This window comes from Taudactylus pleione, unplaced genomic scaffold (genome assembly GCF_031769625.1).
Source record: "Taudactylus pleione unplaced genomic scaffold, aTauple2 ptg000352l, whole genome shotgun sequence".
In the NCBI taxonomy this organism is placed as follows: domain Eukaryota; kingdom Metazoa; phylum Chordata; class Amphibia; order Anura; family Myobatrachidae; genus Taudactylus; species Taudactylus pleione.
This window is the reverse complement of record NW_028284753.1, coordinates 12170828-12190431: the sequence shown is the minus strand read 5'-3', so window position 1 is coordinate 12190431 and position 19604 is coordinate 12170828. Positions and strand designations below refer to the sequence as shown.

Here is a 19604-nt window from a genome sequence, read left to right as displayed (position 1 = left end):
GCCGCTAATTAACTTCAATGGTACCGATGTTTAAATAGGTATGCGTAGTTGTACGCAGGTATGAAGGCATCTTTATGCTTTGGTGATCTTTGCCAACATTAGCATATTTTTGCAACTGCGTTGCGTACGGAGACGCAGTTGCGCTCGCATTAGCGTCCGTCTCTGAATCAGGCCCTGAGTGTCAAAAGTTATGTTTCACTGTAACTTTGCAGTTTTATTATGTTTGGTTATTTTATTACTTTTTTGTCTTTATCATGCATTAGAACAGTCACATGATCGGGACACTACTACCCCAATGACCTTGTTATAATATCACCCTAATTAAGAGACTATGAGGGGTATTCAATATGAAACGTTAACCTCGCCAGCGAGGTTTTCGCCGCACATCGGAGGTTTTTCCCAGCAAAAAAGTATCGTGCGCGCTCCCGCTTATCCCCGTATTCAATTTGCAATAATCTAAAACGGGACCCAGCGATACTTGGATCGGCGAAAAAAACCTGGAATTTTCTGCAAATAATTGTAGGAGCCCCCTAAAGATGTCCAGACCTCGGGGATCACTATGGGTACCCCCGTTTTTGCCTGCAGAAGAAAGTTGGGGTTCTTAAATAGCAGCGCAGGTGTTTTTTTTCCCGACATTGAAGAAGTGATGCAGAAGAGCACTTAGGTTTTTTTTTTCGTTTTTTAAAGTGGTCCCATCAAATTTGGGGTACATGAAAATGGGTACTAACATATTTTTATGTCCCTAAAGATAATTTTAAAAAATTCTGCAAAAATGCACCTGCCGCTACTTTGCGCAATGAATAAAACACCTGCCCCATACTTGGGGACCCCACCAGAAACAATTTCGTTACCTAATTTTTTTTTTTTTTTTTTTTAATGTCCCTATTTTTTTGGGGACATTTTTCTTTTTTTTTTTTAACATTTCCTTTTAAGGGGACATTCCCTACACCCCCAAACCCCTATTCTGCATTTTTTTTCACTTGCTATAGTGATTTGAAAAATTATCCCTCTTTTTTTAAAAATGACCCTTGACCCCATTTAAGGAAGAAAACGGGAATTTTCGGGAAATATGCCTGGGACCCCCCTAAAGATGTCCAGACATGGGGGATCACTATGGGTTACTACGGAGACCAGGGCTGGATGTAGGTGAGTATGAAATCTTCCTTGCAGGGCCAAGTTGTAAGGATCTACTGGAGAAGTGGACAGAAACTTCTGGTATAGGTAAGTATGTGTGAATGGGTAGGTGTATGTAATAAACTTATACTGGGCACAGTGTGTGTGTTTTGTCTTTTTTTTACTATATATTTTACAGTGAAATTACAGGTGCCGCATGTCTGCTGGCACTTGTAGTTCCACAAGTGCAAAATGGCAGGCATGCTGGCACTTGTAGTTCCACTGTAAAGTACAACGGTGTTACATTATCTGGCCCCCCTATTACCCCCATACCCACCACTCCAGGGGTATGGGGATGAGCCCCAGGCTTCAGCGTAAGCCTGTGGTGCTCGGGAGAGGGGAGACCCTTTTTTGGGGGGTCCCCAACTCCCCCGAGATCACCGGCTTGTGCTGACCGACTTGGTGTAATGCTTTGGACCTGGAGCCCCGGTGCTTGGGTCTCCGGGCTGTGGCATTACACCCCAGTCGGTTGGGTCTGGTCTTAAATATAGGGAGTACCCCATGTCGTTTTTGCCCCCTATATTTAAAACCAGCACTAGTCCATGCAGCCTGGTGTTGGTTTCTAAAATACGGTGGAACCCTACATATTTCGTTCCCCGTATTTTTAGAAACCACCTCTGGCTGACAAGCCTTGGGCTGGTTTGGCTTTTGGGGGGGGAGAAACCTTATGTCATTTTTTTTGTAAATTTTTACTATTTTTTTTACAGGATAACAAAAACGGGAATTTTCGGAAAATATCCTAGGGACCCCCCTAAAGATGTCTACACATGGGGGATCACTATGGGTACCCCCATTTTTAACTCCTGAAGGGAGTCGGGGTTTCTAATAGCTGTGGCAAGTGCATAAATGCGACTTTGAAGAAAGTGGTGCAGAAGAGCATTTAGATTTTTTTTGGGGGGGGGAAATAACTATGCCCAGCAAATTTGGGGTACTTGAAAATGGGTTTCAGCATATTTTAAAGTTGCTAAAAAGACTTGAAAAAATCGTGAAAAACCCACCTTCCGCAAGGAGCTGCAATGAAAAAAACACCTGGGGCATACTTGGGGACCCCCCCAGAGTCAAGTTCGCTATTTTTTAACTTTGTTCCCCAACATTTTTTTTTTTTTGCCACTCAAAATGCAAAGTGCTTTTTTTGGGGTGTCCCGATTTTTTTTTTTTTTTTTTTGACACAGATCGTTTCAAGGGGTCATTCTGGTCAGGCTTAAAAAAAAATAGCCTGCACCCCTAAACCCCAATTCTGCACTTTTTTTCGCCACCTATTCAGTGGTGAAAAGTTATCCCCGTTTTTTTTCAAAGACTTCTTCGAACCTGCGAAAAGTCTTTGAAATTGAATACAGTGTAAAACTAAAACCTGCAATAATGACGTCATAGGTGCGATATTAACGCAAAAAACGGACTTATCGCTCCGTATTGAATTCCCCTATATGCATCTGGAATCTTAGTACCAGGTACATATGTCTGGCTACATCTAAATACTTTACCTATGACAGAGGATCTGAGTATCGCTGTGCTCCCAAGTCTCCACCGGCTGACAGCTCTGTGAATTTACCTGTTTAGAGACTGTATAACCGGGATTAAGAATATTACCTTCTATTCATACTTACTCTAAAACATCCCTAACATAACATCCCTACGGGAACAAATAATGGAAGTTAATATTTAATAGATGATCCTGTGACTGCAGCTTCACCGGGACACTACTATCCTGGCAACGCTGTTATAGTTCAGCTCTATATAACAGACTAGTATGTACCAGGTACATATCTCCGGTAATATTCATATGATTCACCTATGACCGAGGTTCTGAATATTATCATGTCCCTAAATCCTCACCGTCTGAAAGCTTTGTGAAAGTTACCTATTTATAGACTGCACAACCAGGATTAGGGATATCCCTGTTTATATTTACATGGATTTGAAACACCCCTATTATAAAATCCACACGGGAACAACCAATAGGAGCAGATATTCACATAGATGGTCACATGACTGCAGCTTAACCAATAGATCACAGCACATGTGATGCTGTACAGCGAGTCACATGATCGTAGCCCTGGTTTTGTTTTCCCTACCTAGTATTGGATTGGTGGCGAGGCCATCAATCTTGCAGTTTGAACCAATCAGCATTGAGGTGAGAGTATTCACATCCGCCCAACGGAACACTTGCTGAGCTTCCTAGAAAAAGCCCCCGGGCGAACGCACGTCGGCACCGCTTATGGGCTACTCCTGTGCGCACAGAGGACCCCTGCACCATTTAACCGCCTGCCTAACTGAGAATTCTACTATCACTTACCCACAGGTACTTTATCTTTTTCACCTGTTCTCTCACCAGCTGTGATTAGGACTGATACCCTGCAACAGGGTTTAGCCTAGAATCTAGTGCTGGCAGCAGAAACGGGCCTACTGTTTCTTCACAATGCCGTTGCACGGGACTCTCATTCCCAGTCTGATGCTTTGCAGGACTGGGAAAAGCAGATCCTAGTGCGTGTAAATGCACAGACTGTTTTTCATCTCCTACAGTATAATCCAATTTATGGTAAATGTATGCCTGACACTGAGTAGATTAATATATTCCCAGTCATTTGAGAGATGCCTCGACTACAATGATATGTATATAGAGATTATTTAGGACAGATTGTCTGGGTAATGGTGCAATTTTAAAATGTATGTGTTTTTGTCACTTAATGTATGTATGTATGTATGTATGTTTATTATATCTTCGCCGATACCCACATTGGTGGTGATCTATAACATTCACAAGCACTATGTGCACAGATGTTTTGTCACGCTCTATTTGAAAAATTCTTTTCAAAATGGTGTTCATTATTATTATATACTTTTTTTTTTCTTTTGGTTTCTTTACATTTCATATTACATTTTGATCTTGATTGTGATCTTAAGTGTGTTCTGCATGTACCATTATATTGATTCCTGGATTTAGATTAACTCATTAAAAGGTATATTTTATAAGAGGTGTGCCCCTACGATTAAGGAGGCACAAGGAAAATAAATCAGAAGTGAGCACAAGTTTTAATAAGTGCACCTCTAATAACTAACGAGGATCATGCACATTAGGAGCACCTGGTTAACTTTTTTAAAGAATGTGCCATTTGTCAAGAAGAACAAATAAATCAAATATCGTAATTAGAAAATAAAAATGTAACCACATTTATTGAGGATATTTATACAAATTAGGGGCTGTTCCCTGGATACTATAAATGTCTGGGCAACAATTATATATCATCCTAGCATTGATATTGTTTTTATTTAAAAATTTTAGATTTGGTGGCACTTTAAAGATAAAATACAGTTAAATATGAGGTATATAGGAAAATAATCAATTTTATCTAATAGAAACATTTCAGCTCATGTGTATTGTTTATTTACTAGGGAAGATGAATGTCGGGGACATTGTTTTGATGCATGAAAAATATGAGATATCGTAAGAACTTACCCTTGTTATCTCTATTTCTACGAAGTCCATAGGGTTCCACAGGATACCTTGGGGTATAGGCGATGGCGGCAGACATCCAGGCACCACAGAGTTAAATTTTCAGCCTCCCAGGATGCACTGGGGTCCCTCTCCTATACCCCGCCCCCGAGCCTCAGGCCACTCAGTTTCGTAACAAGCCATAGGCCGGAGCAGGAGCAAAAAAGAGACAGAAGACAGTCTGGAACACACAAGAATCACATTCTCACCAGAAGGAGACGGAGAAACCGGTGACCAGATCAAAGCCCATCTGCAGTACAGGTGCGACAGGGCGGGAGTCCTGTGGAACCCTATGGACTTCGTAGAAATAGAGATAACAAGGGTAAGTACTTACCATATCTCATATTTTCTACTTCAGGGTCCATAGGGTATCCACAGGATACCTTGGGGATGTCCCAAAGCAGTATCCTTTAAGGGTGGGGACGCTCCTGTGCTGTAAGGAGAATCCGCCGCCGAAAGGAAGCATCCTGAGAGGCGAAGGTATCAAAAGCATAATACCTTACAAAAATATGGACAGATGACCACGTGGCTGCCAATCACCGCTGAGGCGCCACGTCGAGCTGCCCACGAAGGACCCACAGACCTAGTGGAAGAGCTTTAATAGAGGATGGAACAGGAAGACCTGTGAATCCATCCTGCCAAAGTTAGCGTAGTGGCAGGCCAACCCTTTTTATGGAAATCAGAAAGGACAAAACAGAGAGTCTGATTTCCTAAATGGACTGGTACGGTCAACTTAAATTCTTAGCGCCCGTACCACAGCCAAATAGGCCTCACCAGCAGACAGGACTGGGGAAGTAAAGGCAAGCACTGCCCTGTTCCTAGGAAAGATGAGAAAAAGGGAGATCTACATGACAGAGCCTCCCATTCTGAGATCCTACTGGCTAAATTAAGAGCCAGAAGGAATACAGTCCTAGCCGTAAGCCATTTGAAATCCACTGAGCCCAGTGGATCAAATGGCGGTCCTCAGAGATCCCTAAGGACCACAGCCAAATCCCAAGGAGCCACAGGTGGAACAAAGGGATGCTGAATATAACGTACACCCTGCACAAAGGTGCGGACATCAGGAAGAGTAGCAATCCTACACTGAAACCATACTAACAGGGCAGAAACCTGCACCTTCAGGTAAGCAAGGCGAAGACCATTATCTAAGCCCACCTGTAGGAAAGCCAACCTCTGGATATCCGGAATACCCGAGGAGCCTAGCCTCTAGGGCGACACCTGAAAGAAAGTATACCATACCTAATGGTAAATTCTTGCAGATAAAAACTTCCGAGCTCTTAGCATGGACAGAGCCCCTGTTAACTATAGAGCTGGAAAAACTCCTAGACCTTAAGAGGGCAGTCTCCACCGCCACACCGTCAAGGACAGACAACCCAGGTCTGGGTATCAGCCAGGATCCTGAGACAACAGGTCCGGGCGTAGAGGCAACAGCTTCGGAGTGTTAACTGAGAGGCTCCGAAGATCTGAGTAATAGTGCCATCTGGCCTACGCTGGAGCTATCAGCAGGAGCGTGCCTCCTTCTTGCTATTACTGGAGGAAGAAGGGATAACGGAGGGACGAGGTACACAACTTGGAAGGTCCACTGGACCTACCTACGTCTATCAGAAGAGTCTCATCTCTGAAAGGCTCCACTTGTTCACCAGAAGATTGAACACCTCCTGATAAAGAGGACATTTCCCTGAATGCACGTCTTGACGGCTGAGAAAGCCTGCTTTCCATCTGAGGATTCCTGAATGAACACTGCCGATGACGGCAGGGATATAGCCTTCCACCCAAGCCAGAATTCGGGACACCACTGTTAGTGTCGCCTGACTTCGGGAACCTCCTAGGTGGCTTACATAAGCCATCATGATGGCGTTGTCAGACTGTACCTGCACGGTATTTCCGTGGAGGACCTGTCCTGCATGCTGGAGAACCTTGAATACTGCTCAGAGTTCTCAGATGTTTATGGGAAGCGCAAAAACTACTGGTGTCCACCTGCCCTGGAACAAGTGTGGACCCGTCACTGCTTCCCAGCCACGGATACTGGCGACCCTGTCCGCAATCCCAAAGGGGGTGCCCCTTGTTTAGATGAGCTTTCTGCAGCCACCAGGCCAGAGAGAGACAAACCTCCGGGGAAAGCCTATTGACTTTATCCTATGGGGCAACCCATCCCATTCGGAGAGGATCAAGTTCTTTAGAGTGAAGCTGGGTACTCCACCATGTCGAACAGCGACATCCTGGAACCCAGGAACCACATTGCCAAGTGAATAGACACTCGGCGACTCTGCATTACAGGCAAAGGTACGCAGTTGCCTGCAGAGATCTTTTCCTCAATCACAAAGATCCTCAGATGTTGGGATATGGAGCATCCTCTGTGAAGAATCAGAGAGGACCATTTCCAGTTTATCAGTCAGCCCTAACGTAGCAACCCAGATATTGTCCGTTGCATATGGCACTGAAGTATCTCTGGAGACCGTGGTAACAACAGGAGGTCACTCGGATAGGGTAACAAGCGGACCCCCTGCATCCGCAGGTGGGCTGCCATAACTACCATGACCCTGGTAAACCGTGAGGCGCGGAGGCCAGACCAAGGGGCAATGCCAGAAACTGGAAACGCTTATCGACCACTGCATACCTGAGGAAAACACTGGTGTGCTAAGAAAAGAGGGATATTCAGGTAGTCACCCTGAATATATCCAACACCACCACAAAATTCCCAGGCTCCATTGAATGATGGAATGCAGGGTCCCCCTCCCGAACCGAGGAACCCTTAAGAATTTGTTGAAGGATTCGAGGTTGAGAATGTCCTGGTAAGCCCCATTGGGTGTCTGTACCAGAAAGAGGATGGAGTAATACCTCGTTCCCCTTTGGGGCAACGGAATAGGTACTATAACTCCTGCCTGGAGCATAGAGTGTAACACCCTCAAAAATTACAGGGCCTTGTCCTGAATTGACAGAAGACCTGTAACAAAAAACCGTCTGGGAGGCTTTTACCGGGAAGAGAGGACATACCTTCAAGAAAATACTTCTCTTACCCCAGTGTCCGTGGTGGTCAGACACCAGCACTGGGCGAACTGGAGAAGCCGGCCTCCTACTCTTGGGGCTCCCGAGAGGAGGCCCGTCCCGTGAGGCTGAAGGCTTATAGTCCAACTTGGGAGTAGGACGTCTTGTACTCCATGCCTGTTCTTATGGCTGAGCAGATTTCCTGGCTACTGACTGTCTTGGAAAGCTGTATTTTAGACTTACCCTGGCCTCACAGGGCCGAAAAGACAAAGTCCCAGACCCTGATGGGACTGTAGCCGATGGCAGACACGCAGACGTAGCTGCTGCCTGCAGGGTCACAATTGTGTCCAGACGAGGGCCAAACAGGACTTGTCCCGTAAAAGGCAAAGCATTCCAAATGGAATCTGCGTCCGCTTTCCAAGAGCGCAACCACAGGGAGCGGCAAGCCGCTACTGCTGCCGAGGAGATTCTGGAAAGGAGTAGGCTATATGTAAGACCGTCTCATTATGAACGTGGCAAAGTCTCTGAGAATTTGCCACTATCCACCTGCTCTGCTGGAGAGTCAGTGTGCAGAGATCCAGTTATCTACTCAGTGTTCCATGGCTCTGGCCCCCCAGCACACGGCCATAGCCGGCCTGGAAGCCCCTCCAGCAAGGGAATATTGGATTTTAGATATATTTGCACCTTGCAATCTGGAACCTCCTTCAAAGAGGACCTGGAGGGCATGGGCAACGTAGCACTCCTCACTAGGCGTGTAACATGAGAAACTACCCGTAAAGGTAACTCCCATTCGGAAATATAATTATCCGCAAAAGGGGTATGCAAAAGGTCAACCGTTTTTGAGGCTGGAACCGCTTACCCGGAATTTCCACGCCTCCTCTAAATGATCCACCTGACCAGATAGAGGAAATACAGTGGCAACACCCTTATCCTTAAAGAAGGCATATTTGGATTTAGCCACGGGGGATATGTAATAACCAAAGCCGCACGGACTGCCCATAGAAGGCCAGGTATATAGACTTTAGACCCAGACTACGCCTCCTTTGCACTAAGGAGCTCGTGTCTGAAAAAGTCAATAATGTCACCGTCATCAGACGTCATGTCTTTACCCGTCTGAGACCCGAAAGGCCGTTTAGAAGGCCGTAATGGTGACTCCCCCTGTAAAACGTCCATCAGGTGCTATACCATTTGGACAATAAATTCACCCACACAGGCTCCTGCGAGACCTGGGGGGGCGAAAAGCATGATACACTGGGGTACCATCAACTGTCCAGGGACCCCTGCATGTGACGAGACCACCACAGGCTGCGATAACCCCTATGGGGAAACGCAGGGGGCGTTGCCCACAAGGGCTGTAAGCATCTTAGCCAGCAGAGGGCAGTCCCCTTTTTTGTGCAGGCACAGTGACAGAAATGGGGCGTGATATATAATACAACATGCCCACCATAAACCCTCAGCGTCTACATATCCCTCCGCTAACTGCACATGATATCAGTACATTATAGCTGGAAGAGGATATCCTCGTTCACTTTCCGACATGAGGAGTGTGAACGGAGAGTATGTGACCTCCCACACAGAAAAAACACGTTTAGTGTGAGGTAATAAACACCCTGCAACACCGCACCGCAAGGGCTGTAGCAGAAGAACAGGGATAGGAAAAGGCTGACAGTCAGAAATGAAAGTACAGGCAAACAGCGCTAGCATTTAAGTCACATACAATGCACAGATAACATCCTGCATTACAAGCACTGCGATCAACTACACAGACCAGAGCCTGGTAGGAAACAGTGCTGCATACACTGACCTTAATTGAAGGAGAGGTATGCGGGGGACCCGGTCCGCAATGGCATCTGTATCAGCTTCCAGCAGCGTTTGCCATCCCCAGCACATGTAGTGAGAAAATGGCCACCGAGGAGCAGAGAGAAGGCAGGGCCCGGGGGAGGAGCGCTGACACAGCCCGCTCAGACCGCTGTGGAATGGCACTGTGCAGCGGGGGAGACGCCGGCTGTGAGACAGGGAAGGCGTTCTCCCCTGGCGTGCTATTAACCCCTGGGACGCCGCGCTGTACCGCACATGCTGAGGCCCGCTGTCCCTGGTGGTCTAGTGGAAGGCGCAGGATCAGTACCGGGCCCCACGCGCAGCCGGTCCCCAGGGAGCCCCCTGCCTGGGGACCAAACAGGACTGTGTTACCGGCGGGTGCCCACCGCGGGACCCCGCCGCTTACCTTGTTCCCCGTGCATCCGGCCACAGTCCAGGTAGCTGGGGATCACCGCTAGCTGTGACCCCAGCTACCTACCAGCATCCCCGGATCGGTACCGGCGTTCTGGTACCGGCGGGGTGTAGGAGTGACAGCATGGACGTCAATACTGACTGTCCTATGCTGGAGCACTCTAGTTGTGCAGCCACAGCTGCGAAGAAATATTCAGGGGCCTTAAAAAGACCCCCCTCTGTACGGTGCGACTGGTCCGGCCAGGCACCTACGAAAACTGAGTGGCCTGAGGCTCGGGGGCGGGGTATAGGAGAGGGACCCCAGTGCATCCTGGGAGGCTGAAAATTTAACTCTGTGGTGCCTGGATGTCTGCCGCCATCGCCTATACCCTAAGGTATCCTGTGGATACCCTATGGACCCTGAAGTAGAAAGGTGTGTTTTTATTCCTCCGTTTATCCGTTTGTATTTCTTTTACCTTTCCGCCTGGTTTTAATCTCATATGCTGGAAGCAAATATTCTATTTTTATCATTTAGTACGTTATCATAATTAATAAAATCTTATAATCCATTAAATAGCTTACTTGCAAGGTTTTACCCAGAAAATACATCTTTATGATAATCTCATTTAAGAAAACTTGCACACCAGATGTACTAAAGTAAGAGTGCATTTATATAAACAATTGATACTCATAAAGTTCACATATAGTACAGTATATCAGAAAACAGTATTAGTCAAATGCAATGTAAGAGAGAGATAAAGAGAAATACAGAGAGAGAGTGTTAGTGTGGGGGGTGTGAGGGAGGGGAGGCCACATGGTCTAAAGATAAACTCCATTTTGAATGTAGGGCAACTCCCATGAGCCTATAGCCTCTGTAAATCATAAACCTGTAATGCCTACCTACAACACTGATATCAGCAAATGATCATAACTATGATACTAAGCGCCACCACAAAGGTAAGAGAACAACAGTATTAAATGGTGAGATATATATATCTGACCTCTTTTTTTCTCCTTTTTGCCCAAATATGGATGCGTAATATTGGTAGAATATCTTATCGGGCTGCAAGTGGAACTTTTGGATATTTGTGCATCTAGGACTATATACAGAAATAGAAGAATACACATACCCTGTTAGGTAAACTTTTCATTTCTTATTATTTTTTATTGTTTATATATTTGGTCAGTATATATGTGACTCTTTAATACTGTGGTTCTCTTACCTTTGTGATGGCGCTTAGGGATAAATTTTTTCTATACTGTATTTCTGGGGTGTACTCTAGGGACTCCAGTTTTATCACTATATAGCAGCAACCAAGTGAAGCACAGGTCTCAAAACTTTTTTATATACTTATAACTATGATACTATACAAACTTATTCAGACATTCCTTGCAATACTATATATATATATATATATATATATATATTATATATATACACACACACACACACACACACACAAATTGGATATCGTATGCCGATTGCTGACAAAACATGGTAATAGGGAAAAGTTATCTTTAATGTTCTCAGCAGATACGATATCCATTAGTGAGCTCAGCGCACTTTAAAAAATACTTTGATAAAAGGAGGCACCATTGTTCAGCAAGTTCCAGAATGGTTCTCATCTCACACACCATAAAGGTGACATTTTCAGGCAAACACTGCATTATATAGTATTCCAGAAAGCATAAACTAGAACATTGTATAATACATATGAGCTGATTCCACTATTCAATTATTCCACCACCATATTATGGCTAAACTACAAGAATACAACACATACCACACAATCCTATCAGAACACAACCAGTATTCACAAACCTATGCATCCCAGGCTGTACCATTGTTCAGCACATGATTAAATGTGGGGGGAGGGGAGTGCAATAGCACATGGAGTCGTCCATCTTAGATTATACTATATAACAAACATCTAACCATCAACAATATATATCTATAAACTGAAACGGTTACTACAGTCAGGCATCCAGATATAAAACTAAAAAACATTGTAACCTTGTGATATATGAATAGACAAAGACTCCACTACGAATCACCTTCCTGTATGCTGCCCACGGCACACAAACACTACTATCTTTAAAGCTAACCAGAACTACAAAAAGTGGTATCTACTACAGCCTACATCACATCAGAGAACTATTATAGCATCTACTGCATGCCAACACAAATCGCTACAGACTTACACATAATTACACAAACCAAATAATGGGAGTGTTCATGAACAGTACACATGCGCTGTGCCTGATGCTAGAGTGATTTACACAGCCAACAAAATATAGATGGGATGGGTATGGGACGGTCAGAATACAGACAGTAGCATCCTGACAGTCAAAATCCCAACAGATTTCTGTAAGTATTATAACCCTAACCCACCCCTCCCTCAGCCTAACCCTAACCCTTCCGTCCCTCAGCCTTTCCCTAATCCTCCCGTCCTGCAGCCTAACCTTCCCTTCCTACAGCTTAACCCTCGTTCTAGTACCGAACCCTAACCCTCCCCTGAAACTTAACATTTACCTCCACAACCTGTCGGTTTTCTGACAGTTGGGATGCCGCTGTCGGTATTGTGACCATCGGTATCCTGACATCATCCCATATAGACACATTAGAATTAAACAGAGCTATAATGAAATATAACAGATGCTCATCTGGAATCAGGATGAGCAATCACATCTGAATAACCTCAGAATCTGCCCCGTCTTCAGGGATACTGGTTTGCCAACTTTAATGTTGGGGAAAAACCAGATCAGCTTTCCAGGTAAGTGGGTAGATGGTATCGGTGAAACTAAAAAAGCATTTGGGATTGACAACATATGACTTTATTGTGCAATATATAGCAGACCGTGCAATGTCTAAATATGAATGGGGAAAGGGACGCTCGATGCACCTATTAATTGGTGGCTGAATCCGCACATCCATAAAATTATATTCCAAGTCTAGATAGGTTACATAAGTGGCCTAGATATACAGCTGTATATGTAGACTAGAAATATGAGGATCTATAATCAATGAGTGCATATGGCCAAACTTGGTGAGTACAATCACAGCAATTGTTGCTATGTAGGAAAATGGAGATCATTTGCCGGATAGGAGAATGGTGCTCACTATTTTGTATACCAACACCCATTGCAAAATGTGTGCAATACATGTAGTGTACCAAGTGTCTACGCCCCACAAGTGATTTGTGCAGCAACCTTTGTAAAATTGTGAGGGAACATTCTGGTCACTCTGGTAACAGCACCAGCCATTCACCAATCAGAGAGCTGTCTAGCGCTTATGGTAGCTTCACAATATGGTCAATGTTGTAGTACAGACTCTGGGCCTGATTCAGATGGTCGGGAATATGCAAAGGCCTCTGACCGGTACTGCACATAGCGGCAGCAGACTGTCAGTTATTGACAACCAAATCGAATAGTTGTTCTCCGCAAGGACACTCTACATTCTGATTGTCAGTTTAATATATTTAAATAAATACATTTGTCCAAGAATCCTAAGTGTCAATTTGATCCTTTATTTAGTTATCTAGGATGTGCTACCACCACCTGACTTATCAAAGATTACCAACTAAAAAGAGAAAAGAAGTCTAATCTGGCAGTGCACTTTGGACCAAATGTATAAAATATAACTTATTAGTATTTATTAAAATAAAACTCTTATGAGGAAAAAAAAACTCCAAACGAAATATTAAAAAACTATATGCATAATGAAATCTATATAAATATGAAGATTATAAGTATGTAGAATTTAAAATTAACAACTAATCCACTGTGTTCCAGTTATAGAAATATATTTCCAGTGATTTTCTTATCTTCTAATATTTAGTAGATAATCATCCATCCTAATTATCTGTTCCTGACTATTATGGATCAACTGAAGTGGCGTTATATATAATTGTGTTATATTTGAAATGAGTGATTTTCCACAATCCAAATGTATCTATTTGTTTCTTCAAATTGTTTCTGATTCTCAATAAACATGTGTCGACTTTGTATCAATCACTCACACCACCAGCTGAAATATATTTTCTGAGTTGATTTAATAAAAAGACTGTGGATAGTTATTATATGACATGTTCAAAATTGTCACACTCATAAGGTGTATCTTAATTTATACATAGCCATTTAGCAATATAAATATTCAGTAGTGTGACGCTTACAGTCTTCACTAATTAGAATGAGCCTTCAGGTATACGCTGTCGATGTATCATAACTTTATAAGCCAGTAGCTATTCACTTACATCACAAATATTGCTAAACGGCTATGTATAAATTAAGATACACCTTATGAGTGTGACAATTTTGGACATGTCATATAATAACTAGCCACAAGTTATATTTTATACATTTGGTCCAAAGTGCACTGCCAGATAGACCTATTATACATATGCTGTGTGTCAGTTTTGGGACTGGTATTGGGGTGCGTGGCTCTCTGGGCTGGTGTGACTGGACTGTTTCATGGCATCATAATGCACACTTTTTCACTTCTTTAGTTTGTTTTTTGTATATGTAGCACTTTCTACATTTTTTATTATAACCTACTTATATAGGACTTAACACATAGGCTTTCTTCTTTATTATTTTTTAACCCTCACTTTAAATCTCACACTAGTGTGATGCCATGGGGCGGTTCTGCTGGGTTGGCCTGGGGGGTCCCGTGCCCTGTACTTGTACCATAGGAGTGTTAGGGACCTGCCTGATAGAGGTCGCCTGGACGCGGTGGGCAGGCCCATAATTATGGCCATTATTACGCTAAGAACCTCTTGGATGCAATTTAGCAGTATAATTATTAGGTTCAGCATAGTTAGAGTGTGCACTTGCATCTGTCTTTTTTTTTTGCTTGCAACACTACAAGTCTCAGCAAGTAGCACCTCACATTGTGCTTAGGGTGTGCAATCTAGGGCCCCTCCCCCTATGCACCTTATGAGTGTGACAATTTTGGACATGTCATATAATAACTAGCCACAAGTTATATTTTATACATTTGGTCCAAAGTGCACTGCCAGATAGACTTCTTTTCTCTTTTTAGCTGGTTGTCAGTGATTGACAGTCTGCTGTTGTTTGTTTGTGGGTGGGAGGGGGGGGGGGGGGGGGGCGGCGGCGGCGGTCTCCGTTCCCCAAAACAGAGGCGTGTCGACGATGTTGGGGGGAGGGAAGAGGCCACGATCTCTGTCGGCTGCGGCAGTCGACTTGCTTGACCCCATGGTCACTTAGCTGGTCAACGTTCTCACAGATTATCTGATGCTGCGTTGTACATTGTAGCTCTGATAAGTAATGCATTGCAGCTCTGATAAGTAAGGCATGATGCCTCCTGCTGCATTACAATAATTGCGAGGACGGAATTGCGAAGCTGCTTGCGTGCAGCTTTGCAATTCCGTCCTAAGATGAATCAGGCCCTCTGTTTTAAGCATTGGATATTTGGGAACAGTGTCATATCGGAAATATGTGGAAGACTTGATTGACCACCCATTGAAAGCCTCCACTTTGTATTGCTCGCTAAATAAATATTGATAAACCCATACATTTAGATCTTTGTAATAACAACTAATTACAGTTCTACGTTTTTACCTTCTTGAAAGTTAACTCCTTGTCTTCCTCATCTGCTCCTGGTGTGCTTCCTAATTCCTCCTGCACTCCAGGCATTTCCTTCATCTTGTTCAGCAGCTCAGCCTTGGCTGCAGATGTATTGTAATACGTGGCGCAGGAAGTGGGACTAACCGCTCCGCACACTGGTGGGGGAGAGATAGGCTGGAATTCATACCTAAAAACAGGGTACAATCACACTCACAATAAATCCAAACGCAAAACTACATAATCTAAAAAGGAGAACAATAATATTAGTTATTTCCCAAACACATATTTTTACTATAATTCTTTCTATTTTATCTACAGCCGTAGCATCAATACTCGCTTTTTTCACTTTCCAAATTTCATACAATGCCACCACATATGACATATGTAAGCACTCGGAAATAAAACAAAGAATGAACAGTATAGGTAAATACACGGAGTATGCTATTTCAGTATATGTAGTATCTGGTGCACTACTTAGGTTTAGGGAATCTATGGCTGTCTCAGGTGTTTAGGCCATTTTTATAGAATACAGTATAATGGGGAGGTAGTCGGCATCCTGGTGGTTGGATTGCTGGTGGTCAAAATCCTGGCGTCGGAATTCCAGCTCCAGAATCCCAACCGCCGGCATTCCGACGGTAAGTATGTTGCAGTTTCTTGAAAGAATCCCTACTTGGTTCATCTTTCCTTATACTTTTATTTACTTCTGTACAAATTAATGTTGTTTTAAGAGATGATGAATAAAAAATAGTTAAATAGTACATGCCACTCAAATTAACTATGACAGAAAGGTTGCTATGTAGCATCAGTCCACCAGGGGGAGGTGCTGCATTAGATCTACAGTAATACAAATGTGTCATTCATTAGTCATTAAGGGGTTTTATTTTAATATTAACAATTTCAATGCTTTAACAACAATGATTCAAATGCTGGTGATTATTTTCCTTTTCCTCAAAAACTGATGAAAAGCCATCTTGAACAGAGATTTTTATTCTACTTCCTTCTTATGGCCACCTCCTGCTTCCTTGTTTTATTTTCCTTCATTTTGATTGGTGCTTTGTTTCTCTTTATTAAATTAACAATTATAGCCTTTTTCATGGCAAAAATAATAAGAGTTATGGTAGACTTACCTGTGTAACTCTTTCTTCGAGGTCCATAAGGTCCACTGGGATACCATGGGGAAATGTGGTTGGAGTGATCCAGACAAACAGTTAAGCTTTCAACTCCCAGGATGCACCAGGTCCTCCTGCACATACACCCCACCCCTGGCCACAAGCATTCAGTTTTGTAAACAAGCCAAAGGCAGGAGCAGGAAAGAGAAGGAAGGACAATGTACACCAGAAACACTCTTTCAAAGAAGAGGGAATTAGTGAACATGAGAAAAAAATGATCCAATGAAGCCAGGTGCGTCAGGGTGGGTGCCCTGTGGACCCTATGGGCATCAAAGAAAAAAAAAAAATGAAAAAAAAAAAAAAGAGTTAACAAAGGAACGTCTAATATAACTCTTTTCTTCTTCTTCTTCTTCTTCTTCTTCTCAGGGTCCATAGGGATCCACAGGGATACCACGGTGATGTCCTAAAGCAGTTCCCCTTAAGGGTGCGGACGCTCCTGATCAGGAAGGAGAATCTGTTGTCCAAAGGAAATTTCCTGAGAGGCAAAGGTGTCAAAGGTGTAGAAATTAAGAAAAGTGTGGACAGAGGACCACGTGGCTGCCTTGCACAAATTGTTCAGAAGATGCGCCAATTCGAAACGCCCACGATGGTCCCACAGACAGAGTAAAATGTGCTGTCACCGTGTTTGGAGCAGGGAGATCAGCCTGCAAGTAAGCCTGAGAGATAGTCATGTGCAGCCATCGAGCCAGAGTCTGTCTGTTAGCTGGCCAGCTTTCACTTGTGAAAGCCATACAACATAAAAGGAGCAACTGATTTTCTCAAGGAGTTAGTACGAACCACGTAGATATGGAGAGTACAAACCACATCCAGGGAGGCTTCACCTCCAGAAAGGTCTGAAGACTGGAAGGCTGGAACCCCAATCTCTTCACGTGAAAACGGGATACTACCTTAGGAAGGTAACCCGCCCTTGTACAGAGGACAGCTCTATCCTGGTGAAAAAAAAACAAAAAATGGGGAGCGACAAGAGAGAGATGCCAAATCAGAGACACTGCGAGCAGAGGAGATAACGAGGAGAAAAAGGGTCTTCGCTGTCAATCACTTAAGGTCTACAGAGTCCAGAGGTTCAAAAGGGGAGACCTGTAGAGTCCCGAGAACCAAATAGAAAGCCCACGGTGCCACCGGAGGGACCAAAGGTGGCTGAACACGGAGAACACCCTGGCACATCCGGCAGAGAAGCGATCCTTCGCTGGAACCAAACTGACAGCGCAGAAACTTGTACTCTCAGGGTGGCCAGAATGAGACCAATATCTAATCCAGCCTGGAGAAAAGCAAGTACTCGAGAAAACCCTAACAACCTTTAGGATAATACTCTATGTGGGAATACCATAGAAAAAAGGAGTGCCAAACTCTGTAATAGATGCAGGCAGAGGAAGCCTTTTGTGCCTTAAGCATCATCTCAATCACAGAGCTGGAGAAACCTTTGGCACTTAAGATGGAAGACTGAAGAGCCAGACGAGGTAAGTCCGGATGCAGGCAGGGACCCTGCGCTAACAGATCTGGCCATAGAGGAAGAGGAAACAGAGCGTCTATGGATAGATTCCGTATGTTGGTGAACCAATGGCGCCTTGGCCAAGCAGGAGTTACTAATATTACTGTGCCGTCTTCCTGGTTGAATTATCCTTAGGACCCTTGGGAGTAGGGAAATCGGAGGAAAGAGGTACGCCAGCTTGAAGTCCCACCTCACTGCCAGCGCATCCACGAAGACAGCTGAGGGGTCTCTTGTCCTGGACCTTGTGGTTGTGCAGTGAGGCCATGAGGTCTGTGTCTGATAGTCGGCATTTGTCCACAAGGAGCTGAAAGACATCAGGGTAGAGAGCCCATTCTCCGGCATGTATGTCCTGACTACTTAGGAAATCTGCTTCGCAGTTGAGGACTCCGGTGACTTCCCTCATGGCTGCCTGACTTCACATGCCTCCCTGATGATTAAGGTAAGCTACTGTGGTCGCGTTGTCGGATTGTATCTGGACCTGCGTGCCTTGGAGGAGGTCCTGTGCCAGAGTTAGCGCGCTTTGTATACAGCACGAAGCTCCAGGAAGTTTATGGGTAGGTAACTTTTCTGGGTTGTCCATCTTCCTTGAAACCGCACCCCATCATCAAAGGCTGGCATCCATGGTGAGAATTTGGGATCCAAAAGGAATGATCCTTGTCCAGATGGGACGTGTGCAGCCACCATGAGAGGGAGAGCCCAACCTCCGGAAGGAGGAGGATCACCTGGGACCGTATCAGATGATACTGCCCATTCCACCGGGAGAAAATCAATTGTTGCAGAGGCCTGGATTAGAACTGAGCATATTCCACCATGTCGAAGGTGGATACGATGGACCCCAGCACCTGCATCACTGAGTGGATGGCTAACCTTTGATTGCGGAGTGCTTGTGCAGTAATTTGCTCACCTGCAATTGTAGGGCAGAAATCTTGTCCCCTGGCAGAAACATCCTTTGTGCCTGAGAATCCAGGATTGCCCCCAGATGTACCATCCACTGTATTGGAGAAAAAGGAAGACTTTTTCTAATTTATGATCCAGCCGTGCATCCTTAGGCAAGCAATGGTCAGTTGGAAATGGTGTTGTAACACAGCTGGAGACTCTGCCAATATCAGGAGGTTATTCAAGTATGGCAGTATCCTGACTCCCTGACGCCTGAGGTGGGTGTCATAACTGCCATTATTTTGGTAAATACCCGAGGGGCCGTTGAGAGACCAAAAAGTAGTGCCTGAAATTGGTAATGTTGCTGCAAGACAGCAAACAATAGAAATCGTTGTTGGGATGGTGTAATAGGCATATGCAGATACGCCTCCTGAATGTCCAGGAGAACCATAAAATCCCCAGGTTCTATTGCCAGAACAGAACCCGGGAACATGGATAAATGTATTGAGGGTTCCCAGATTCAGAATAGGGCGATGAAGCCCATTTGGTTTCTGAATTAAAAACAGATTGGAATAATAACCCCTTCCTTGCTGAGCCAAAGGAACCGGGTTTATCAATCCTGAATGCA

At 44.3% G+C, this 19604-nt stretch overlaps 1 protein-coding gene across 1 annotated transcript in view; it reads right to left on the bottom strand.

The window, feature by feature from the left end:
* SHROOM4 (shroom family member 4) overlaps positions 1-19604 on the bottom strand; it is a 170075-nt gene that overhangs the window by 16817 nt on the left and 133654 nt on the right. The window contains exon 8 of the mRNA XM_088444278.1: positions 15437-15629. Coding sequence (XP_088300404.1) covers positions 15437-15629 — 193 coding nt within the window. The remainder of the gene's footprint in view (positions 1-15436; positions 15630-19604) is intronic.